Source organism: Magallana gigas, chromosome 7, assembly GCF_963853765.1.
Source record: "Magallana gigas chromosome 7, xbMagGiga1.1, whole genome shotgun sequence".
In the NCBI taxonomy this organism is placed as follows: domain Eukaryota; kingdom Metazoa; phylum Mollusca; class Bivalvia; order Ostreida; family Ostreidae; genus Magallana; species Magallana gigas.
The window spans coordinates 40922590-40950406 of NC_088859.1; the positions used below are offsets into that span (position 1 = coordinate 40922590).

Genomic DNA, 27817 nt, shown 5'->3' on the forward strand with positions numbered 1-27817 from the left:
TCACAGTCGATAAACTAGGTTTATCAGCTGTTAACTATAGTTTACGGATCCTAAACTACAGTAAACGATTCGTTAACTATAGTTTACATCTGTGAAACTATATTTCACGAATGTAAACTATAGTTTACGAATGATAATCATAGTTTATCTATCTGTAAAAAATGTTAACAATAGATTTTGCTGATAAATATAGATTTACATTTGTTAATTATAATTTAGAATCGTAAACTATAGTTAAGAGTTGTTAATTATAGTTTCACAAATCGTGAAACTACATTTATCAGACAAATTCAAAAAAATGAGCTAAACATAGTTTCACAGTCGATAAACTAGGTTTATCGACTGTTTAACTATAGTTTACGGATCGAAAACTGTAGTTAACGACGTTAATCTATATTTCACGTCTGTAAACTATAGTTCAACGCGATAATCTATGTTTCACATCTGTTAACTATAGTCAACACTGAAAACAATCATTTGCGGTTGTTAAACATAGTTTATCTGATAAATATAGTTTCACCATTGTGAAACTATTATTAACAACTCTGAACTATAGTTCACGAATGCAAATTGTATTATTCAGACATTAAGGCGCCAAATTCACAAAAATGTGATAAACATAGTTTTACGTTTGTAAAGCATGGTTTACAAACAGAATCTCTCATTTAGTATCTGACACGCGGAATTCTCTGTGAAACTATATTTTACGACCCTAAACTAAAGTTTACGATTGAATCTATAGTTAACTAAAGTTTTGTTCGTAAATCATTATAGATACGTTAATCCTAGTTACAGCAAGATAAGCAAGATAAGATTTTGCCTTAACAACGATCATTTTCATTGGTTGTTAAGATATATATTTCTTTTTGACAAGAAAAGTGATTTTTCGATAACTTTATGGCAATTGAAATTATTAAAATAACTTAACCTTTTTTATTTTGATTAAAAAAAATTAATACAAACAACAACAAAAAAACACGGACTTTAAATTCGCACGTGCTTCCCTATGAAGAGCAATTTTCTACAATGGTGCACATTTTTTATCGCCTCTCACGATTGGTTACTCGAGATTTTAAATTGAAAACTATAGTTAACACACATTTATACTTATAAACTATGTTTAACAGACGTAAACTATAATTATAGGTTAGGACGATAAACTATGATTAACAAACGTAAATTATAGTTTATCTCTCAAAACTATAGTATAGGATAGAATTATAGTTTATGTCTTTTAAATATAATTTATAAATATAAATGACAGTTAACTATAGTTTAGAACCGAAAACTATAATTAACGATTGTAAAACATTGTTTATCTGATAAATATAGTTTCACAATCGTGAAACTATATTTATCAACTCTAAACTATAGTTTACGAATGTAAACTATAGTTTACAGATGTGAATCTATATTTATCAGCAAAATCTATTGTTAACGTGTATTTCCAGACAGAAAAACATAGATTCGCATTCGTAAACTATAGTTTACAGATGTGAAATATAGATTAACGTCGGTAACTATAGTTTAGGATCCGAAACTATAGTTAACAGTCGATAACCCTAGTTTATCGACTGTGAAACTATGTTTTGCTAATTTATGTGAATTTGGCTTGCTTTATATTTGTAAACCGTAGTTTACTGATCATAAAACCCTATTTATCAGATAAACTATGTTTAACAGCCGCAAATGATTGTTTTCAGTGTTAACTATAGTTTACAGATGCGAAACATAGATTATCGCGTTAACTATAAGTTACAGATGTGAAGTATAGATTAACGTCGGTAACAATGGTTTACGATCCGTAAACTATAGTTAACAGTCGATATACCTAGTTTATCGACTGTGAAACTATGTTTAGCTCATTTTTGTGAATTTTGCGTGCCATAAGTATGCCTGCTAGATGTCCAGTTTTTGCAAAGATTGTTCAAAACCTCATACGTTATAATCATGAGAGCATTTACAATCCAACCAGGTTCACTGAACCTTGACCAAAACCTTTTGCATTTTCCAAAAGTGTTATTTTAAATATTGGTACGCACTCTTCCTCTTCATATATGTTTATATATACATGTATAGCTACAACTGTATATGGAAGTTGAGTTATCAAAGTATATCAAATTGAAACTTAACTACGAGTATGTGTAATTTTACTTCGCTCATCATCGTTGAAATTTTGGAGTTTACACTGAAGAAACTAAAAGCATTCTCTTTACTATATTTGTATTTATCACAGACATTTTAAGTATTTACATGTAGAGGTAAAACTCTCACACTTCTCGTTTTAACATTTGGTTAGTTCACAAAACAAATACAATACATATAACACATAGATATGCAAGTAAGTTTTGAATTGAAAATGGTTAGACATCAACTCATTATTTGAAAATAATGAACTATAACACACTTTCATCAGCTAGCCCTTCCGGTCCATAGAAACCTAATTCATCACTACCGTTCATTAAGGGAATTCGGACTTCGTTTTCCCGCCAAAATCCGCAGGTATTGGAATGAGATCGAGTATTATTATTTTCAAGGTTTTGCCGAAAATCGTCTTCATAAGCACCACTATTGCACTTCGTGTTTTGTTCCGACACAAACTTTGGCATACTGTTCCGGAGGCAGTCACTACAATAGTCCGAGAAACCGTTACACTTTTCGGATATGCTGTTAATAGATTCATTTTCGCTCAGTTGTGCGCTACATTTGCGACAACCGCTAACTGTTCCGTCCGACTTTTGGGAGATACTGTACTCCCTTTGAATCCTGCTCAGTGAATCTAACCGCCTTTTCCTATATGACTCGTCCTCCGATTCTAGAAAGTATGTAAACTGGTCTCCTTTACCCTAAAATGAACCGATTTGTTAAAAGAGTACATGTGATTTTAATGTATGATCATTTACATGTATTATTTCACAACTTTAAAATGAACTAAACGTTATCTACAAAAATGTACTTATATATATTGAAGATATATATAAAAAAAATTGCTACTAGTTATCCCTTTTTCCAATATTTTTGATAATGAAATTGTTTAGATAATTATATAAAATAGTTTTTGCATTGTTACCATCTGGTAAAAACTATCATTATAAAGTTCTATTTGTATGGCATTGTTACCTTCATGCTGACATATCCCCTCTCTGAGAGAGTATATCCTCCCAACTTATCCAGAATTGCCTTGAATTGACTGCTACAGTGAATCTTGAGAGCTGTAATGGATTTTTTGATAATATATTTTTCTTGTATGTTTTTTTAATCAGTCCAACGCATTGATATTTATGTAGAATGTAAGTATGGATTTCTTTATTTACTTGTTTTGGTTTTTTTAAGATGGACAGCTATTAAAAAAAACCCAATGAAATGAATAATTTACTTTTTATTCAAATACAATTAAAATCTTTATTGATTGTGATTCTCTGGTCCTTAACTCCCCATGCACAGTCCTGTTTTATCTTCTCATTTTTAATGTACTTTTTTTCAATAATTTTTTTTTCATTTTGTTTTATTTTTTTTCGGGGAGAGAGGAGAGGGGTCCCGGTATGAACTGTTTTAACATTCACGTTATATCAAATACCTTTCATGCAAGCACACCTTTCTTTGGATTACACAAACACGGAACAAGGAAAGGGATGATATTTTCCATAATTGTATTCCACAATTTGTCTTTAAATATCTGACCCCTCTTTATCACAAATCGTCCATCAAAATGTCAGTGCAATATGATCGTTAATTAGCCACACGTGAAGTCTTTAAACGTGCATTTTCTGAAGTCGCGTATAAATGCATTTGTAATGATGCTACACTATCGTGACTGATTTTCCAGTCCAAACCCATAGATGCTTTAGGACAGGACCAACCCCGCCTTAATTCACTTCCCGTCGCGTTATATTGACCCCCGGGACGTTTCGACTTATACAAAGAAAAACGTCTTATTGGGATTATTTGGTTAAAATAAAATTGTATAGGTCAATGTCGCTCAAAGGGTGTTACCAAATTAACCGGTCAAACAAGTTTCACCAGAACTCGTTATATAGTATTAATGTTCTCAAAACAATTTGTCAACCTGAACATACCAAACTAGTCTGTTTGCAAAACTTATCAATTTTAAGGGGGAAAAACCTGGTTATTAAAAATGCGTGTTATTTGAATTAGTTTTGTAAAAATCAAGGTTTTTTTCAAGTACAGGTTTTTAGAATTATTTATATAGCGTGTGGATGAGTGGTCATTTGTTTACCAAAAGAAAGTCTCCGTTGCAATCCATAGTTTATTTTTTTAAGTTGTTGACGCGATACTCAATGCTAGAAGATGCACGTAACCAACGTTCCTGTGCTCTTGGTGGCTTGTGTATAATATGTACATGAAATTCAACGTTCTCTGTTTCCTTCAAGTATGGAAATTCGGAGGTGTTTTGTCTTATTTCATAGAAAATCAAGTTTCGTAATTAATGAAATTCAAAAGACTTCAAATTAGTTTTTATGAACAGTTTCATGAAAAAGAAACTTATTATACTGAAAATTTCTGAAATATATACAAACGAGTTAAACTAATCCAAAAAAGGAATAAAATAGTGTATGTTTTTGTGCATGTTTGTAATTATTATGATAACTCATTTTCATTAATTCCTTACGCAATCCATTGGTCTCCATTCGAGATGCTGTATTCACCGTGTCTCCAAATAATGTGAAGCGGGGCATGCGCAGACCGACTACTCCTGCTACTACAGGACCTACAAATTTACAATTATATAGTTTTGAACCACCTTTGTCTTCATATAATTCATATCTTTTTACGAAACTTGTCCTACTTCCAAAAAAAAATCCTAGAAATCTTCTGAATAAACATAGAAGATTGTATCCATTATCTTAAATTACAATAATGCTCGTATCCTAAGTTTACCTGAATGAATACCGATGCGTAACTTCAGTGTATCATCGGGCCTATGTTTGATTTTGAAGGACAATATGGCGGACAAGAGTTTGAGTGACATCGAGGCTATTTCGCCTGCATGGTTGTCTCCGTTTCGTATAGGGAGTCCGCTGACAACCAAATATGCATCTCCAATGGTTTCCACTTTGTAAACGTCATAATGGGCAATAATAGAGTCGAAGCATGTGTACAGTTCGTTCAGCATGTCAATTACCTAAAACATTTACAATGTAATTATGCGTAATATGTACTGTAATTATACACTCTAATTATAAACTTACATTGACATATTTGAGATCAAATATTAATCTTGAAATTCTGACGTCATTTGAGATGGCATTTTTATGAAAGTTTAAAAGGACAATGTACAATTGACGTGGGTTTAAAACTTTTAGGCCGTGCCTTTGTGATTTTTGTATACAGAGAGTGAAGCAAAGGACCAGCCCTGCTATTATCCCTGTGATTTAGAATAGAATCGTCAATATTTTTAATAAGTTCTAATCAATGTTAAACTACGCCTACACAGATTTTGAAACCATTCATTATAATAATTAACATTAACAAAAGGTTTCTACGAGTTTTTAAAAATCCTTGAATCTGAAAAACAACAAATCAATCTGATTTTTTGAGGTAACCAAAGGAGTCAAGACTGTACCCCTTAGGGTTGTATTGTCTTCTTACACATCATGTCCACCAAACGTGACAGCTCAATCAATTTTGTTGAAAGTTCCCGTTGTTTTTGTTGTATGGGTTTTATTTTATTTGTTTTATCATTAAAGTGCATCATTACATACGCGTGCTCCATCTGATGTACAGGTAATAAATACATTACCAAACCTGTTCTATTCTATGTTTAGATTACCACTATACTACAGATCTAGGTTTTTGTATTTGGGGAGGGAAAATGGAATGATCGTTAAGGTGTGCCCTTGGTTTACCTGCATAGGTGTGCTCTCTGCCGACAGAGCGGTGAAGCCCACAATATCACTGAAGTACATGGTCACACAGTCGTAACTCTCCGGGTTAACGTACTGGCCCCTCTTCAGCTTGTTAGCAATTGGTCTGAATAGAAATAAATTAATTCTTGATTATAAATAATCACCAAGGCAGACCTTTCATTTTTGATTAATTAAAATGGCAGAACACAAATGTTCCTTTCCCTTTTTTATTTACAAGTTTAGAATTGAACGTGATCTATCAGGAAATTGTGGCCTCGTTGTCGATAAACGCATTACCTGACATCGTAGCATACTTTCTTACGCTTATCAATCACTGCTAAGATTATGACATTTTTATAATGAATAAATTGTATTTAAATGTTTTCGTGGCAAATCACCAGTGTGGCAATCAATTATACATCTTTCGATCACGACTTGGATAATAGGCAGCCTCTATTTCCTGTCACGTGATTTTTACCTTGGTAACATTCTGTACAGGAGATTTTCTGTCATCTGTTTTTCTTCCGACAGCTGTTCTGTTCTCTCTGCAACAAGAGCTTCCAGGTTGTTTGCGTACTTCTCCATGATCGCAAGCATGTTATCAAATATGTTTGGTTTGCTAGAAAGAAAAACGTTGTTATTTTTATTACAGCCAATGTTTAGAGTCTTTATCGTTTAGATTGGATTATTTATGAGTAATTTGACCTCGTAAAAGGGCTGAGAAGTTTGTTGTTGGGTTTCTAATCACTCAATTTACAATTGATTATGATTCTTGAACTTTTCTTGATATTCGATTGAACAAGAAATAAATTTCTCTTAAGTTTGCTTCGAACAAAGTGAGTAAAACATATTGTTATACTTTCATGTTAAATACTGAAATCTGATTGGTTAAGACGCAGTTAATAATATTTACTATTACCCTCAGCGTTAGCAACGCACTTGGCAACGGGTAACATGAAAAAATGTTACATGCGCGAAAATTATGCGCGTACGGTTCGCTGTAGAATTCACGTTATTCCTATATAAAAGCAGTAAAATTTTCTTTAAAATTTTAAAAAAGACATTCAGTATAACAAAATAAATAGTGCCTGTTTGGGAGGATAACAGTTGAAATTGACACCCCTCGAAAACCATTGTCAACCTCCGCTTCGCGTCGGTTGACAATGGTTTTCTCGGGGTGTCAATTTCAACTGTTACCCTCCCAAACAGGCACTATTTATATAATATCAACTGGCATTTAAAGAAAATGTGGAATTAAAGTATTTACTGCAGTATTATTGCAGTAGAATAATAATAGCAACGACTCTTTAAAAACATCTTACACGCGCCTGTTTCATGTAAATTGTAGAATAATTATAATTCTATATCATTGAATATAGAAGGACATACATGTATTACAGACCCTTGAATATGTATTAATGAGACACAAAGGTGTATTTATAAACATGACAATCTTTTCCTAAGGTGGTTGTTTGTGGCCTTTAACATTATTCCAATCAAACCGTTTTTCCAAAGGTCAGACGTGACATTGTCATCTTAATATAGAAACTCAAAATCATACATTGAACCAAAAGTCAATATCTAAGGTTTGCACACTTGGCGATTTCTTACAGTCCTTGCTGCATAGGTTTGAGGCGGTATCTGATGTACTTAAAGTCTGGCCGGTATTCGGGGCTTTCGTGCCAACACTCAGTAATGCACTGCTTGATGAATGCTTCACACGACAGCTTGCTTACGTCAGGACGGAACGGGACGTCTTCTGCTACTGACGTCACACGATGGATAATTTCTAAATTGATATTCGAAATTATTCAATATGTATGACGAAAATACACAATTTTACACGTTTAGGTATGGAGTTACGAAATTCGTCGAAGAAATGATCATCTTTCAGAATCCATGTTAAATAAATTTATGTTTTGACGAAAATAAATAAAGTCAAACATTGATAGACTTAGTCAATACACACCTGCTGATGAGTACTTTGTTTTTCCCCAGGGTCCATCTTGGCCGTGAATTTCATACAATATAATGGCAAATGAGTATGTGTCTCCCTTTTGGGTTCCGTGGGGCTGAGTATTTTTTGATCTGAGCAGTTCAGGTGCAGTCCACAACAACTCTGGGTTTCAAAACAAACAGTCAAACAAACAAAATACCAAATTAAGTTCTATATCATGAGATGCACCCTTAAATGAATATAAGCTTACCGAGGTATTTTTTTTAAATCGTGCTTTGGTAAATAAAAATTCCTCCAAGTATTTTTCACTCATCAAATGCATGTAATAATGAAATAGCATACCATCATAATAACTTTCGTTTTCTGGTTTGGGGCTGTTGTCTTTGTTGACCAGCTGCTGAAGTCCAAAATCCGCAATCTGCAGGACCCATCGGCTGTCAACTAGACATGTAGACGATTTCAAGTTCCCATGGAAACCAATCTCACTTTCGTGAATGAATATCATTCCCTGATAGAAAGAAAAGAAATATTTTTTAACAATTGTCAAAATTCATATTATTATTGTGAAACTAAAGAAAGACAATCCTTACCTTGACTAAATCGGCGACGAGTGATGCAATAAACATGTCATCCAGATGCAGGTCTTCGTTTTTTAGGATATCCTTAAAAATATTTCAATATTATATATAAAATCAAACAAGACAAAACTTGATTTCTTTTCTACAAGCATTGATAATATTTTAAATAAATTTTCTTTTAAAGTATATCGTTTATATAGTAATGTGGCGTTATGTTATTTTGTTACTTCAACATGTTATTGAGGACGTGTCGCATTATTAACAGACAAAAATGTGTTCTAATCTTCACTGAGATCCAAAGATTACAAAAGGTGAGTAAATACATCATTCGGAATTATTTCGTCCTAAATATTACTCTCTGGTCTGTAAAGACAAAGCGAAGTATAAATACCCCCACACGGTCGCGCAAATCTCGCTAACGAAAAACAAGAACTTCTTTGTACCAGGGACGATTCTTTTTTTTTTAATTATCGGCCATAAAAAAGCCTGAATATTGATTTTACTACATTATTTAGTAATGACGCACTCCCTTTGTGCACTAGGTTTTTTTTATCGCTTTTTGTTGCTGGATCTTTATTAACTAAATGATAACAGGATTAACTTACATATAATCTGGCATGATTGCGCAATCTTCCGACCGAATCGCAATGTCATGTCTCGAATTTTAACTCCACATACAATTAACGGTATTACACAAGACATGGCTATTCAATCTAATCACAAGAAATTTCTTCAGAGTAATCGTTTAATTTCAATGCTATTTTAATGCACTTTTGACAGTGGAAGATTTCCACATTCTGTTCTTCCTGAACGTTTTTAACTGACATTCTTAACACGAAATAAATAAATAAAGCTAAGATATTGTCAGATTCCAAAATGTCAACTAGCAATAGATACGGATTCAGCGAGAGAGCATCAACATGCACGCGTTCGACTAGTTTCCCTGCTACCATTAATCACGCGTTAAGTGAATAACTTTAGATAACATTTTCTATTTACAGAAGCAGATTTGTTATCAGAATATTTTTTAAAAGTTCATTCGTTTTTTTTTAGCTCCTATAGTTCCTTTGGGAATGTAAAATGTTACAATGCATTTAGAAACATATACTGATGACTCTTTACCATGCGTCTTGTTTGCAATGAAAAATTAAGCAAAGCGTTACGTTTTATTACGTGATTATAACTGTTCAAAATTTAAACAGAATTAAACAAATACCTTATTTTTGGGGACACTTTTGTTTTCATTTTGGGGATCAGCGCCGCCCCCACGTATAAAAACGGCCTAAATATTATATCAAAATAATCGCGAATAGAGTAAGAAAGTAGAAAGTCGGTCAAGGTATCTAATGAATCTCCCAGACAAACGAGAGGAATGTCGGTATAGCTACAAAAGACATGATGCATCTTCTCCTGGCATGATCATATCGAATTCCTTACAGCAAATTCTTTCATCAACTCGGATTCGAGTCTTTGAGCAGGAACAAAAAAAAACCAACAAGACAAAACCCCCTTAGATAATGAAAAATATAATCATTTATCTTGAATATTTAGGTCATGATAAAAATAAAAACGCGGTTGACGCATTGTTCGTGTGAATACTAGTAAACAAACAAACAGTTTTCATGAACAACTACTATTTGGAGGCGCATACTGCTGACTTCTAAGAATAACTGCATATAACATAATATTTAAATTGTTTTACAAATGATACATGTGCACTTCCTAGTTAACAAGTTCCCCCACAGTTGTTTGTTTGAATATCTGAAATAATCGCGTTGATAATTGACCTTCGTTGGTCAGCTGTCGGTACAACATGCAATCACTTTCACTCAAATAACAACGGAAACCTTTGTTTAAAACGAGTTTAGTACACATGCATATGTATCGACAACCGGCTATTACACTGATGTCAGATATGTAGAATTTCTTATCGAAACCCACCTTGAGACTGCCCCTGGCACAGTATTGTGTTACTATATATAGATGCGGGGATTCGACACTCATTCCGATAAATCTGTTGATGTTGTCATGTGTCATCTCCTTCCTGATGTACAACTGTTTCTTCAGCGATCGGTTGATGTCCAGGTTCTTTTTGATGAGTATTTTCACGGAGACAATGGTTCCTTTGTAGGAGCCTACTTTGACCGGCGGGGCAGCCATTGAGGCGCGCAGACTCGACTTCTTGTCCAGTTTCTGGGGACCTAGAAGTGTCCCCGACTCCGATTTTGTACTGCCGAGTAGTGTTGATCGTCCAGAATCGTTGCCATCGATCAGAAATCGCCAGGACGTGTGAGACTTCCTCTGTGTTTACAAAATAGATGATTTTTACAATGTATGATTTTCTTATTAACATTTTAAATTGAATTTCATTTCTTTACATCTATTTTTGTTTTTAATTTTTGTTTTTAACTCAATCATAGAGGCTGCCGTGTGCTTAATTTTGAGTATTTGATTCATAAACACATGTAACTTGAGGGTTCTAGACAGTATTTCATTTAAAATATGGTTTAATAATTTCAAAACCAATATAACTTTTGGATAGCACATAATAAATTTCGGAGCTAAAAAATTGCTGTTAGTTATTCAAATGAAAAGGATAATTAGGTGATCTTTTTTCCATAGATAATCAGTTATTAGTAATAATTTCAAAACCAATTGTAACTTTTGGATACCACATAATTTCGGAGCTTAAAACTTGCTGTTAGTTATTCAAATGAAAATGATTATTTGGTGATATTTTTCCCAAAGATAACCAGTTATTACTTATATTAAAAATCCATCGAACAAGCATTTGTGAAAAGGGATTGGTAAAAATAATTGGAAATTGGAAATTCGTATTTTTAAAAATTTATTCTTCTTTTTTGTTTTTTGTGTATTACAGTTTTATATTTTTTTGACATTTTTGGAGATAAAGAAATGCCAGGTTTTCCGCCTTTTGAACAAGCAATGTGCCAATACCATGCATAGAATGATTCCTAGTTTTAATATAAACAAGAACAGAGTACGACACATAAAATGTATAATAAAACAATGAAAGTATATAAAGAGGAGTAAAGTACACGTATAAAAATTGTAAAAATATTCTGAGCACCTCAGTTTGAGTTTTACGAGTACTTATTTCAAAATTGTGATGATAATACAATTATTTTTTAAAAGACGAACAACAGCGTATTTTTGCAAGAAATTGAATAAATGAAACATATTTTGTATTATAAAAGTGTTACCTTGCTTTTAAAAAATTTTGTTCATAACAACACAGATTAAAAAAAATGATTTTAAAAAACACATATAAGGCAGCAAAGTTCCATTGTAAAAGCCCATATCCCGTATGCATACTCGATCTAGTTTTATATTTTTAACACATTTTTAATTGACAAAATGTTAAACATGCTTGTTCACACCAAGCCCTTGGGAGTAATGAGGCGTAATCAGTCTGTTAGAATTCTATGACACACATCTGGAGAGGACGACAGTTATAATGAAGGAGTAGATTGCCAGGATCCATAGCCATCTAATTGTTAGAGTTACACGACTATTAGAAGTACTGTTAGGATACAACCATGCAAATACTAGAATAATTCACCTTCAAAATATCGCTGCTGCGAGATAAACCCATTAAGTAACTATAATATTTAGGAAACAGACTGGGTAAATATTCGCTACTTGGTTTCTAGAAATAAAAAAATAAAAAAATCAGTAGGATTTTGACAACAAGTATTGTTTTTGGTCAGACAACAATTAAACCGTCATTGTTAAAGTATTTACATTAGTATATGCACACAAGTAGACCATTCATCGCCCCCCCCCCTCTCTCTCTCTCTCTCTCTCTCTCTCTCTCTCTCTCTCTCTCTCTCTCTCTCTCTCTCTCTCTCTCTGAGAACACTATAGTTACATGTAAGATCTTATGTAAAACGAACCGATATCATCGACTTCAAGAATATCAAATCAGTAAAAGCTTACGTCGGTCTATCATTTCTGAATTCAAATTTCAAAAGAAATAATTCAGATTAAGCTCGGTCAGATTTAGCTCACCATGCCCCTTTGTTACCAATTACTCAACTCAGTTCTCAACTCAAACCGATAAAAGACATGTGCATTTGCGGTACATGTAAAACCACAGCTTTAAGGCTGAAAGTTAGATGTGGAAAGGTGGAAAGGAGGAGACGTAGGGGCCATGAGTCTGAAGGCCAGAGGATACAACCAACTCGGAGTGAAATATGTCTGTTTATTTATCTGTGTTTTACTGTTTTCACCAATATCCCGATTCGATTTCACTTTACTGCCCACATCGTGTATAAATCTAAATGTATTTCATAGTCTAACACAGGATGATGTCTGAACAATGGACTAATTTCTGGTACAGTCCAAAGCTATTCGGTTAAATAATACTCACAAATCTATTCCCTTTTTAATAATACATAAGTGTAGTTAATGGAGACATGCATTGTTACCATCAATACGAAGAGAACCTAAATCTATAAGGTTAGACATTTGTTTTGGGTAATTGAAACGTTCACACTCAAGATATTTTCTACAATCAGAATTGTACGTCTAAAACAAAATAAAAGAAAGTCAGACCAATTTCAGTTAATCCTTAGAGGGAAATACAAGAAGACATAAAAGAATTTGTATTTAGCTTTGTTATCATCGTTAAATGGATGTCTTGAAATCCCTCCAAAGAAAAAAAATCAATGCCTTTGTTCAACAGCATCCAAATCTTTCCATTTGAAATTCAATTACCCGTTATGAACTGAAAATATAGGATCAAGAATATCAGAATATCCTTAAAAGTGTGGCATAGCCATGGATTTACGTCCAACTAATAAGTGAATGTCGGACAGAAAGAATTTTTGAACTCCAAAATTATATCTGCGCATAAGTACATCAACCAGATTTTTATCAATCATTACTAGAGTGGAATCTTATATTGAAAAAACAAATAGGTAACAGAGTCCCCCGGTACCCATATAGAAGGTAGAATATTTCTTTAATCATGGTTTACACCTCCCTGACACAAACAAGTATGAGAGATAGTATTTGAACAACTATACCTGATACAAGTAAGCAACGTTTGAGACTATAATAGTATTTTTCTTATTGCTAAACTATGCTTTTGTTTTTTGATTATACGAGTTTGTATGAAAGTTTGCACTCTCCGCTTATCTGAAAACAAAACACTAATATCTCAACTGAATTTTGGTTCCTGATCCAAGAAATGATGTTCCAATATCAACAACTATTGACTGTCACTTTAGTACTGTAAACCAACTTTTATTTGCGACAACTGTATTTCGCGATTTACCATAAATAAATTAGTTCGCAGCGAAATATATTTGTGATGATGAGGCTTTCGTGAACCTTGCAAAAATTTCTCGCACGTGAATAAAAGTTGTTATAGCATTTTATATGCCAATTTGATACAAGGAGCATCAACGAGGTTTTTTTCAATCTCTTTTAATTGCAAGAAGAGATTTTAGACATATATATTTTATCAAGGCGCGTTCGGCAGTAAAAGTTTATCAATCAACCTCCTGACAAAAAATCTAACCCTGATACACGGTAGTTTTCTGACAAGGACGGGCAAGATTTTGAGGGGAAATATCTTGAGATATTGCGTGTACGAAACCTTCAGCTGTTTAAGAGTAGTTGATATATAAATGACTTGTTTTTCTTTTCATTAAAAGAGAGAAGCTTACCTTCCGTTTGGCGGGAGATATTATTTCTTCAACGTTGTCCACAAACATAAGGTCTTTGTATTCAAGCTTCCAAGAAAGGCGTGCTATTTTTTGTTCATAAAGGTAGTGTCTGCAAAAAAAATATTTTTTTTTTCAAGATAAGAGAGAACGAATCATAAAGACAGCAAAAGATGTGATACGAGGGGTTTTCTTTGATCTGATTTCTGCCGTGTGGTGATGAAATCTTGACATACATCTAGAGTAATTCCCACCTTGTTTTTTTTTAAACGATATGATAACCTTTGTGGATAGTTTCTATTTTCTAAATTTCGTGATTGACGGGTAAATGGAACACAATAATTTCTCTTCCCTTGATTGAGATAACTTTGGGTTTTGATCTCGGTAAGATGTTTCTCTTCAACACGCACCTGCAGACGAACACGGTTCCTACTACACAGATTACTGCCGCAATCACGCTGCATAGGGTGGCTAGCTTCCAGTCTGAAAAATGAAATCTGTCTAAATGTCGGATAATTCTTGCCCTTTCTGTTATAGTTTCGTGTATATAGAGGTTTACAGTTCCTGTATATACAGATATTGAGTAACGTGTAAACAGTCCTTGAAATTAGAAAACCAGATGAATATTAATGTAAAGCATACACTGGAATGTTTCCTCTAGCCTTCTTTTTATTTACAAACTAGATTAGTGAAAGATATTTACGTTGTAAGCCCCAGCAAAATAAAGTAAGTCAATGTTTTGCGCAAATTTTAGCACAATACTTCATTTCTAGTTATCAAAGATTAAACTCAACAAATTTCATTTTAATTGGTCTTATTTTAAAAAAAAAAGCTGTAAATTTTCTTTCTAAATACGAACATAATATCTAAAATGCTAGGGAAAGTGTCAACAATATAGAAATTTAAAAGTAATAGTAATGTTCTTTCAATTAAAAAAGTCTTATTCAAAGAAGTTACGTTGAAACACATCTAACAAAGATGACTAACGTTTTCTGCATTGATTAAAAGTTTTCAAGAAATCTGTTGTAAATACTGAATGCAGACAGTTTTCAAGTTGCCATACATCTTCTTAAAAGTCATAGCAAGCTGTTTCGTTTCAATACAACGTTCACGTATAAACTGTGTACATACGTGTAGAGTACAGCAAGCTTATAGCGAAGTACCAGGGACAAGTTATATAGACTATATACAGTAGTATTTAACGTAATTCAAGTTTAAGAAACGTTTTATGACCATGATCTGATTATTCAGAATATAATAGACTTCGCTGTAAGCATGGAGTCATTTTAAGTGTGTTAATTGTAACTGTGGTTAACTGTATTTAGCTGTAATTTTATGTACAATATAATGGATTTCCATTTACCAGGTTCGTATTGACATTTCTCCTCGTTGAAGCCACACGTCGGCTCATCCTTGGGCACTTCTCCCGATGTCCAGTCTATTTCTTTATTTAGAACAAACTCCTAAGTAACGACAGAAAATAAACCATGCAATACTCTGAACAGAGAGCACTTGTCGTTTTAAGGCGATAAAATAATATTCTCTTGAGTAATTTAACACGATCGTTAACTATGGCCAAGTTTGTCCCTGTATTGATGAAACAGCTGATCAAATACTCACAGGCACGCCGGAGTCACTGAAGTTTCTATTGAAACAGCCGACTGGCCCAAGATAGGGTTGACCTTTGGATGGCCTTGTCAAGGTCAAAAGAGAGTAGTTCCCCTCAGCATCTCCCGTTTCGTCCACATACACATCGAAACCTTGGATACCTGATAAATAAATTTGGAGTTTTACAAGAATTTGCTGTGATACTTCGATATCTGCTGTCCAACAAAAGCATAAAACCCTACTATTAATTTTTATACTTATCACATGTAGAGATGCATACTATTGCCAATTCGCCGAGATTAATGATGACAATAAAAATTCACATTATTTTAAAAATATTAGTTTGATTAAAAGAGTTTCACCTATGAAACCACTAAACTTTAAATACCTAGATAATTTTCATAAAAAGAGTAAAATCTGAATGACCTTGTTAGACCATTAAAAAGCCTGATCTGCGCATCACTGTTAGCTATTCATAACGCTGTTTAATGTATTTGAATCAGTTATTGTGCATCTATGACAAACTTTTGTTAACAAAACATCAAATGTGTCGGCAAGCAGAATTTCTTTCTTCATCCTCGTGCGTTATGAATAGTTGATGGTAGTAGGGTCAACATATGAACTCAGAAAGGGTCAAGTTAAAGGCAAATTGTATTTAAAAAAATCAATTGAGTTTAGAAACATTTTTATTGAATTATAGTCCAACGGTTTGACAATCAAGGGGTTATGTTAGGTGGAACTACTCAGATGAACGCTTAGGACTGAATGCAAAGAGGCTTTTGAGCCAACGAGCACACAAGGAACCGAATGGAAATGTAAAATCAATTGCAGCAATTAATGGAGTCTTTTGTTTCTTCCATTAGCTGAATGTTTCTATGTATGATTTTGCAATCAAGCAAATATGACTAAGTTGTTATCAACAAGAAAAGATACAGTTTGCTCAGAACATCATATGACAATGATGAAAAATTTCGATACCGATTGTAGCTGTAGTATTTGTCCAACTCATTTAAGTAGAACTCATTTTAGTGCGGACTACAGTATATATATATATATATATATATATATATATATATATATATATATATATATATATATATATATATATATATATATATATATATATCTGTTGCTTAATCATTGCAACTTTGTAATGAGCAAATGTGTTGTTTAATTTCAATTTTTATAAATAAGTACCCATTTAACATTTAAATAAAAAAAATATGTGTTAAAATTATTCAATTTTTAAAAACACGATCACATGCAGAAACGTCTTTAAAATATATGAATTGCGATAGCAATACCCAAATCACGCAGATGACATTTAATACTATATATATATATATATATATATATATATATATATATATATATATATATATATATATATATATATATATATATATATATATATATTGTTTTGATGTCTTTCATCCTCCCAAGTATTGAGATATTCCATAGGGTAAGAAATTGACCCAGTAGAATTAATTTCTCTTTCAAAAAAATTAATTCGACTAAAGTCGATTAAATTTCTTATGAAATGTGTAAATTATTTTAATAATGACATTAAAATCTAGCAGTCAATCCTAGAAGATATAAAAATACATCAGCAAAAGGTCTGACTTTTTCCATATTCTTGAAAATTATTTCCCTACAGGAAATCCCTTTTCTTAAAAGATATTTTAATTTCAATCTCAACAAGATAAAAATCACCAATAACAACGTAGGTGAATGATAAACTGGGGCAAAATTCGAAACTGCGTTAAACATCGGGGACTATTTTTTCTCTCAATATAGGGTGTTTGTGCGCAGTACGAAAGTACATAACTCACTCTTGAATGATGTTCTTTGAATTTTTGCGACAAGCTCTCTGCCGTTTCTGAAGTTACCCTCACTGCTAAAGATGGTTGCGTTTAGTGCGCGGGCAAAAACCATCACTGCATCATAGAGATGGGCTGCGTGGATCGGTACAACTTGCTGAAACTGTTTGGGAGAAAAAGATGATAAAGTAAATATCATTAGAAAGCATGGTGGCTCATTTTTGTGGACTCCTAGGTAATAACCCTCATCCATGAAATTAAAATATCGGTGAATAGTGAAACACAGTCTTCAATCTTACACGGATACAAGAAAATCAACAAAATCTCATTCCAGTAAACCTTTTTAAAAACTTATAATCAACGTAAATTGGTCCCAGCAAATTAAGACTTCACAGTCAGTAATTGTACATGTGAGGAATTTTTTTTTTTTTTTGGGGGGGGGGGGGGGGGTGAGGGGATCAAGTTCTTAAGAGACAAACCGTTATGTTTATCAATGATATTGGAGGTCGTGGCAGACTGATGGGTGGTTCCATATTGCGAATTCGCACATCGTCGATAAATTTTTCCCAATCTGGGTTACTGGGGGACCTAGGGGATATTACCAAAACGTTGCGAAAGGCCATCCAGTGTTCGTCCTTAAGTTCCTGTTCGTATGGCGCTAGAAAAACAAAACAACCAACTATTGTTGAAGACCTATAAACATTTTGTAATGCAAATAGCTGTATAGTGCGTATTTAAGTTAGAAAAGCATGTAATTGTTCATCATTGTAGATATAAGCTCCATACTACATGTGAAACGATAAATTGATATATATCAGATAGAGTGAACTCACTTTTTAAAAAGTGTTTTAATTTTGACGTGGGCTGTTCATCAAGAACTGTGATGACAACATAGTCCCCGTTATTTTTGGGTTGTTTGTCCAAACTTCGCACAAACTCTATCAGAGCATGGTAATCACCCAGGAACACGTAGACTAAAAAACAAATATACAGTGTATATCCCTAAAACTCATACATGGTAAGACAAATTGCAACCAATTTCAAGTTTTATACCTTAAATATTGACCTAAGTTAAGAATAAACCTGATTGGTTTGCTTTTTTCCATTTGCTATGTAATAGACTCGGTAAGACTGTCAATCATAGCGACCAATTATACTATATAGGTAGGTCAAGTAGGTAGTGATTAAACACAAACTTTCGTAAGGTTCTTACTTCTTGTTGACATTACGGTGTTTAAAACTATTTTTGACATATCCAAACTAGGAGTATACGGTTCCTGGAACATTTCTTGTTGGCGGATCTCGATGCTGTTCTTTTTCAGAAGAGATATGAGATACTCTGCAGTCTGGTTCCATACAGTACGATTTCCCAGAACGAGGCTGACCTTGCGCCAATTGAAATGCAGCAGTAGTGAGGTTATGGACTTTGATACTTTGGATGTTGAAGGCTGGGTTCTTACAAATGTTTTTCGAATTCTTCTCTCTAGTTGCGGGTCTTCTGACAACTCTGAGTCGTGGCATCTCTGGGAATTTTAAAAGAAAATGTTAAATTCATAATTATTTTAGTTCTGATTAATTAATGATAGCATGACTTATCGGTTGATTATTGGATACTTCTCATTTCCTTTACAAAATTAAATGTTAAGGACAAAATATCTCGTTCACAATGTACATATACACAAAGATATGCGTGGAAATGATAACAGCGTTGACAAAAGACATTGTAGTCCATGTATCTTTATGAAATAGACACACGATGCATCAATATAAAATGTATTCAATGTCAAGGAGGCATCAACACACTAATTGACCAAGCGTTGAGAATGACGAGAGTGTATTGGCATTGTAAATTGATATTTTAAGGCAGTCGCAAATTCTAACAAAAAGTATATTTTACAAAAAAAATTAAATCAACTTCCATCATTAATCATCTTTCGTGACTAAACATACAAAAATGCAGAATTGTTTCGAATGACATAGTATGTTATAATATAATAGCTCACCATATGTACTTTAATATAAGTTTACAAAAGTTATGTCCCTTGGTAACCATCATTGGGGAATAATCCAGACTTCTCACAGTAGCCTTTGTAGTTTTTTAGAGGTTTGTATCTTTGTCATGTCATTTGATTTTAAAAATCCGTTTTAGCCGTGTATGTGGCAACCCATGCATAGAAGGAATATATTACATGTAGAATCAACAAGATTTCGTCACAGGACCAGAAAATATTTAGAAGCATCAAGAAGGGGAATGTTGCTTTATTCCCTTTGACATTTAGGTTGACAAGGAAACAACTTAGTCCTCTTTTTGGCAAAGTGGGGATTGGGCTATTCGAATCAATGCATGTAGCGTGTTAGGTTATCTATACCCAAGTGGTTCCACTTTCAATATTCATCTTTTATATGTCGCACTACTAGTACTGCAATCTGCATAAATTTACATGTATATTCATCACCTATTGAAGGCAATGCAAGAGCATTCTTCTTTAACCTGCTCCAAAAACCTTAATCTCCTCCAGCATCTGAAATTCATGGTCCAGATTCAGCATCCAGGTCTTTTAAGTCCATATGTAGGTTCAGATGCATCATCCATGCAGGTTTTGTGAAGATAGGACAAGTAATAATTAACTTATATTCAGGACCTGCAACAGAAACTTTTACCAGGTCCGGACGCCGACGCCGGGGGTATAGCATACGCTTACCGTCTCGGTGAGCTAAAATCCGTCAGCTCAGTTCAGTTTAATTTTCACACAAAACCATATATTGGTACAAGACGTACATAAAGAAAAAATAACATATTTACATATATTTAATATAGTTGTAAAGGTGAAAAAAAAAAAGTAAATGGGGTGAACAAACAATTTGACTAATTTTTATAATAAACAAACAAAATTTTCTTTATGTAGTATAGTAATTTCAACACATGATTTCTTGAAACTTTTAATTTTTAGTAAAAGAACAGTAATCGGTAGATAAAAACTGAATAAGTAGTCAGGTTATTGATATTTTTTACGTGTCGATAGATATACTTTATCGTTTTCTACTGATTATTATATTTCCTCCGGTCATTTATTACAGAGATAATTTCAAACTATTGTTCTTCTGACCAGCATTAGATACTCTATAACGTTCTGCATAATCCATTCTTTTTCATTACAATGTTGTAACCATAAAAAATAATTATCATTATATCCTAAAAATTGTTAGACTTCGTAAAATTCTAAACAGAAAAAAAATTAAATGATCCGAAACTTTATGGTGTCGACGATCCCAAAGGATTTTTCTAAAAAGCACATTTCGAAAGAAAAACATCCATTATAATAGTAAGTCGTTCAAGCACTAAACCTTGATCAATGGTCGTGAATAGGACCACTATAAGATTGTATCAAAGTCAAGGGTTACAGATGTCCTAAGAAGACATACAGACTCGAGTTGACATAGTTATAACAATAAAAGAGAATGTTTCGTATAAGTAGTATATTACATTCTTGATTACCTCTAATATGATATAATAATTCTTAGTATTCCTAGAAGGATCTCCTTTGAAAAATATTCGAAGAAAAAGTTCTGTTCACGTGTATCGTGTAACAGTTATTTTCGAGATTTTGCAGTACATATTGTATTCATGATGAACTTGTGAAAAGACAATGATTCTGACAACGAAAATGGCATCTACAAAGAATAAAATAAAACAGGTATTTTTTCGCTTATTAATACATTTGTTTACTTGTACGCCGACCAACATTCAATTTTCAAAAACAACAAAAAAAATTAACAAAATGGCTAACAACTTTTCTCTTTCGCGTACACCAAGGTTATAACACAAATTATTCAGACTCAATGATTGGTCAATTTTACTTTCATAATGATAAGACGTATTAAATCATATATCACGATTTTTAATATGGAGCTTAAAGGAGGCACCAAGCGTGAGAAAAGTTAGCCAGGAAAAACGATATGTATTAACACTATATAAAAATGAATGAAGTCTCAAACATGCAATAAAAAGACATAAAGATAATAATCGAATCGTTTATTACATTTCGCTATAATTCTAGGATGCATTTTTATCTTTCATGGCCGTGTTAAGAGCTCGCCATTGTAACGTAAGGTTGTTTTAAGAGCATTTGACGACACTTACACTTGCTAACTACTTACTGCCAACCCAATAAAACCCATTTAACTTGTCTTTGTCCAAAATTTACCGTTTTCAGCAGTATTCAGCTTGTTCTGTTTATTTCCCCAATTCGATTTGGGTTTTACTAATCTAATGTACTTAACACCAACAAAAATCAATCTGTGCATGTACTTCCCTTTATTGTTATGAAGTTATTAATATTGATTATTTGTCAAAATATAATCCTTTATCCAAGTAGAGGATATGAGTAGGTTCTTTTTTTAATTTCTTGATTCATGTAATGCGCAGATCTATAACAGCAGATGTAACACTATTAAGATCGATAGGTTTTTACGTACATTACATGTATTGGCTATTAATTCTTTTACTTAGTCCGTTCATTTGCCTAATAAATAAATCTATCCTTTTCTCTTACTTTGTTATTATTTCATGTAGCAAGTGGTAAATATTGTGAATCCTTCCCCTTATTCGTGCAAAAGAAACATACGAAATGTTTTAAAAATCGCTTTATTATCGTTTAAGTTCTATCCGTTTTTTCCATTTTTCATCAATTTATCTATTACGTTTCTATGTGTCAAAAATACAATTTATTCTAGCTGTCTCTTCAAATCCTTACAAAGCATTGATTACGGCATGAAATACGTTCGTAGTCGTGGGGTTAGAACAACTGAAAATTAAAACTCACACCGTCGAGAATTGAAAAGAATCATTGCTCCAAAGCAATATTTTTTTATTTTTCATGCATTCTCATATCAAAACTGAAAAAAAAAATCTTTGCGCCCTCCCTGCACTGTCAATCCATTAGCTCGATCATTGGGTTTTTCAATAGTACGGATATCTAATTCAATTACTCTCTGAATTAAAGAAATAAAACCGCTAATTGCGTAAACAAAATTTGAAAGCGATCAAAGGAAAAAATGTACTACAGTAGTTCACTCCTCAGTCTGTACGGTCTGTTGGTAGTTTTGTCTGCCTTGACGGTTCCCATTCTCGGGACAGAATTTACGTACATAAAGTAATGTTTTTTTCTCAGAATACACTTTATTTCCAATGATTATTAAACAATTATAACTCCTTTGTTCAAGGTATGGAATAGAATTAACATAAAAATTTATATCCTATATAAGAAAATACTAGGTCTTCGTTCGAATTCTCTTAATCACGTGACTAGCTGTTTATATTTGGATTGATAGCATGGCTATGTACATGTAGTGCTGAACTCTGTTGTGAACATTTAGGGACAGCATACAAAGATCAAAACTAAATAACAATTAATTGAATAGCTCAGTCTATCACGGTATATACACAATTAATCTAGTTGTTTTATGTACATATACAATATCATAAATCTAAAAATATATCCATTTGTTGCATCTAAAGACATTTGCAGTGTTTTGTTCTTGATTAAAGCCACTTTCGTCGAGTAACTACAGTACTAGTAGTGGAGAAAACAGGTTATTGGGCGTCCCTTTTAACTTACTTTTTTTGTTTTGCATCTCGAGGTCTTGATCATCACGTTAAATTTTTCAAAATGCCAAGACTAATGCTAGAATGTTTAGGGCTAATGATGTTGACTTGATTACGGAACCCGACTCAAACTCTTAACAAATTAGGATTTATATTCACTAAATATCCGGATACTTATTACAACAGCAAATCTTTCCGAAGAATATCTTGGATTAATCAATACCCAAGAACAGCAAGGACGGGAAATAGAACCATTTTAATAGGAATTTCCTTTTTTACCAAGTGTTCCCTATATTCCGTTTGGACACCAAATCTTTATTCAGATTTTTGATAAGCTGGTGATTTATTTATGTCGACTTAGTAATATTATTTCAAACGCACTCACAGTGCAATCATATACAAATTGTTATTATTCGTATCTATTACATGTGCAAGGGCTTTTTTCCGAGATATATTTAATCGTGGGCCACACTTTTCAGATTCAAATATGTTTAAAATAAACACAATTTTAGCTATTTAGTTAGAGCAATTGGGGCTTATTGATGAAAAAAAAGACGCACACAAAATGTTAACTTGTTGGGAAAAAAAATCTTTTTTATTTTTTTTTTTTCAAATGTTCTCTTAATCCTTTATACATTTATTTCAAAAAATAATAAAATTTCACCAATTTTCATTAAATAATACATATGGTTAAATAATCTATGGATCATCAATCGTACACTGTACATCTAAATTCATTTGAGATATGACTATATGTTATATCAACTTGCTTTTAAAGAACTGAATTTTGTTTTGGTCAACTAATATAATAATATTTATATACACGTCATTATGAAGAACATTTCATCGGTATAAATACCTTCTTCGTGTAGGCATGAAATTAATAATCAAAATTAATATACCTAGATACGGAAACGCGTGTCTTTTATATGCCTTATCAAGCTACAATGTAACTGATGCTTAAGAATGAACCTTATCAACATGTCAAAGCCAGTTCCCTACTCCTTGTCATCCATCAGATCAGAATTCTCAGAGAATTCAAACATCGATTTCAAAATAGATCTAGTGACAGAGGCAGATAGCCTCTTTACCTCCCTATACATCAAATCTCGGAGGCTGTAAATGTGCAACCTTAGTTTCATCTGTTTTAACTAGCTATAGGCAACCATGTTTGGGGGAGGGGGGGGGGGGGCATTATTAATGTGCAAGGGAAAAAAGATAACGTTTTGCATCTTATAAAACTATTAATTTTTCCTTATCTAGAGAACGTTACCCAAGTTATTCAACTACAATTAAACTAACATCAGAATATTAATTATACCTGCTATCTTTTTTATTGCTTTCTTTTTCAAGGCTGATAATATAAATCTGTTCTAAATATAAACGGAAATATTGAAGAAGAACTGAATTAGCCTTACTTCAAGAAATAAAGAGGAAGTTTTAAACCACCATCAGACATTCATTAGCTTCAGCAAGATAATTGGTAATCATTATTTTCAAAAATTTCAACATTTTGGACACGTTTATTGCCTCTTTGAAGAGGTACGCCGGCGTTTTTTTTAACCGGTGAAACAGCTTTGCCGTAATTACACCGTTGTATTTGGCAGAAATAAACAAAAATATGCTCATCAAAGTTGGGCCTCCAGAGTTTAAAACGGCTTTCTATTCCTTTATTTCAGAGGATAAACTTGCACCTCGTTCATCAAGTTCAGTACCCCATAAACAAGTGTGTGTGGGTCTCACAAATTGAGTGCATTCTAATAAAAATGTGTGCAAGGTTTGGATATAATCTAAACTTTGGTTTTAAGTGGGGAATCCTGATTTTGTGTCGAAATGACCAGCTGTTGGCGAAAGTAAACAGACAATGTCGTGTTGTTGAGGTGGTCGATTGAGTACTTCGTGCTAATCACAAAATTTTTAATAAATAGACATGACTACATGTGTCAAAAATGATGTGTATACGACAGAGTGCGTTCAATGTCTATACCTGATTTCAATTAAAACCATCGAATTTTCGGAGTTTAATATCTCGAGTTGTTTGCTCGATTTTTAAATCTAATGTTATAAACAAAACCTTTCTAATTTAGTAATTTTATGTGGTCGCACAAAATATCAATTGTGTAGCGGTCAATAAGTCTGAAAACTCCGTCAACAAATGCATTATGACTACTTTTGGTGTGGCTAATTTAAAACTTCTGATAAGCGTTGTAGAAAAAAAAATTCCACATGAGCTGTTCAATTGAACATTCTGTTCTCGAACAAATAAGAATCAAAATCACGACATGTTATTCTTTTGTGTAGGGATATTGTTCATTCCAATTACTGGTAAGCAATAAACGTTATATGAACACTGTCAGTGAGGGTTTGTAAACAGCTGGGGATTGTCGGGTCATTGATTGCTGGAGTCGGACATACCCCAGGTGGGTCCAGAAAGTGAGGCAATACACACATCATCCAGAAAAACTATCCTCATATTACATTAAAATGTTTAAAATCAAAGAGTTCTTTACTTGTATTATTATGTTTAGAAATCTTTGATTTTAAACTTTTAATGTAACACTTAAAACAATCTGTAGGCTCACATTTTTATTTTGCCGTGATTTTGTAACAGAAATATATTATTTCAGTAAAAATATTCATCATTTTGATACTAGTACTCCAATTCAGGACTTTTCCGCTACGTTAAATAGATTTGAAGCTTATATTATTTGGTTAACTAGAACTTGCGCAGATACATTACACGATGTGAAATTTAATAATCCAGAACGAAACAAAGAGAGAGACATTGCACCTTGGTCATTGACTTTCTATACAATTTCGACAATGTACGTAACACCAAGTTCATAACACCTTATGAAATTTAGGACTATTGTATAGTTTGAGGGCCTTGAAGTGCATCTGGCGTTCATACAGTGATTGACAAGCGCTTGAAAAACGAATAAGTCCAAATTATACCCTATTTCAAGAAATAAAAACCCAGAAATCAGGAATAGTCGAAATGTCTTCCTGTTTATGTTAGATTACTTTATAAAAAATACGTCGGAAAATGTGTGATATTCTTTGGATAAACAGGATTTGGCTCCTTCTATACACTGTATTCGCATCAAGAATGCATTTAGAGATGCTGATTGTGCAACATGTAAATATACAAGGAGTCAAATTACCAATGCACAAGGTGTTCCTATAGTGCAGTCGCACTCTAATGTAATTTTGTTTTTTTAAAGGGAATTCAAAGTTTATGTATAACATTTTTTCAAACAACTTTCCTTAAGGTGGTATAGAGGACACCCGTCGATATTAACGTGGTTAAAAGTAAATTATGATCAAAATATTCTCACCAGTTTATAAATTTCAAATCTTACTGTATTTGACCAAAATGATGCGTTTTAAAATTTAATGAAAGGCCAAATTTAAAGTACAAAAGCCCCGGTGGGATTCAAACGCATTGCTTACAGATTCGGAGTAAACGCTTCAACCCTTTGCGCTATGTGATGTTGTTAGGTAACAATTTTGGAAAAGAAAGAGCTCGATTTTTAAAGTTCTATCTAATGAAAGAATCCATCTATTAGTACTTTCCTCTGGTTTATCAGCACAAAAACCTATTAGCATATCACTCGCCATGTCAAATTTTATTCTTGGTGATTAAGAATAAAGAACATTATTTGATATATAAGTGTAATTTATCTGGTATTCATGGATACTTACGTAAACCACCATGGGCATATTCCAGGCGGCGGCGTTAGTGGCCGCTATACCACAGGCTCCCTCCGGTCCGATGAAACCCAGGGTGCCATTGGTCTTATGCTTGGTCATATACTCGACCGTTTCCAGAGTGTCCGAATGTGTATCGGCAAACATGGGCTCCAAGATATATCCAGGTAGCAGCTTATCATCCTTGTTGATGTCGTCAATGGCCCGGTAAAAGGCCCCTCCGTATAGAATTCCGCCGTAGTACTTACGTGATGCTAGGAATGAGACCTTCAGCGGTTCTGTTATATTAGAAACAGAGACGGGACTACACAAAACACTAACACTCGCCCAAAACCAGCACAGATTTAGGCTCCTCATGGGAAACAGTCAATTAGATATCCTACACACGACATCCAACGTCCATCAACAGTTCTCTGGCATATCTAGAAACTCAAGTTCTTACTTTTATATTTATGCAAATATTTTTGCCAATAACATTGATCATTAAAGTTTAAATAGCTCTGTAAATCCAAAATGTATAATCGCTGATTGGTACCATTGTGTTTCTCAATTGAGACTATATTTGCTCATTTCAACGCGCTCGCTTGATAAACACATCTTGGGTTTCAAAATCAAAGTAATCCCAAAGAGAAATTAGCGAACCACCGAGAAAGTGTGTGTAAATACACAATTTTCAAGAGGTGTCATTTAAATGGGGTTGTTATCGGTGATTTATCCTTGCTCCCATTAAAATTTGTTACTGACCACAGTCAAGTAAGGTCCAGTCATTAGGAGATAGGGCGAGTTATGGCTGCGATTGCTATCCAGCGTTTTGAAGTATCTGACGAACACACGCGTGGAGGTTCCTTCTGAGCGACAATCCTTGCTCTAACTCCTCTCTCTAATAGCTGTTCTCTCTGTGTAGCGAGTGAAATCAATTGTTTTTACACCTTGGTATTATGTTGAATCATATATTCAAACGTCTGGTCATTGCTATTT

General features: G+C 33.3%; 1 protein-coding gene across 2 annotated transcripts; it reads right to left on the reverse strand.

The window, feature by feature from the left end:
* Positions 1-2206: 2206 nt before the first annotated feature.
* Positions 2207-27817, reverse strand: LOC105329802 (guanylate cyclase 32E). Of its 2 annotated transcripts, XM_066067331.1 has the most exons (21): positions 26834-27817; positions 18737-19046; positions 18357-18497; positions 18003-18181; positions 17536-17686; positions 15716-15864; positions 15459-15558; positions 14506-14578; positions 14099-14207; positions 11986-12072; positions 10344-10703; positions 8415-8486; positions 8167-8332; positions 7837-7986; positions 7479-7656; positions 6346-6486; positions 5868-5991; positions 4900-5143; positions 4631-4729; positions 3121-3212; positions 2207-2846 (listed from the first exon to the last, which is right to left on the reverse strand). In XM_066067331.1, exons 1-21 carry the CDS (start codon positions 27194-27196, stop codon positions 2397-2399), a joined length of 3738 nt encoding a protein of 1245 aa, XP_065923403.1. In that variant the 5' UTR covers positions 27197-27817; the 3' UTR covers positions 2207-2396. The 2 variants fall into 2 exon arrangements, with proteins under 2 accessions (XP_065923403.1, XP_065923404.1); XM_066067332.1 differs by lacking the exon at positions 11986-12072.

Bases quoted from the DNA above. Each gene is read 5' to 3' on its own strand.
- LOC105329802 (XM_066067331.1), bottom strand. From the start codon at position 27,196: ATGAGGAGCCTAAATCTGTGCTGGTTTTGGGCGAGTGTTAGTGTTTTG. The intron at 14,579-15,458 runs GTAAATGGAAAT...TTCATTTTTCAG, and splicing joins GAAATGTCAATACGAACCTG to ACTGGAAGCTAGCCACCCTA. The intron at 3,213-4,630 runs GTAAGGAATTAA...AATCCATTACAG, and splicing joins AATGGAGACCAATGGATTGC to CTCTCAAGATTCACTGTAGC.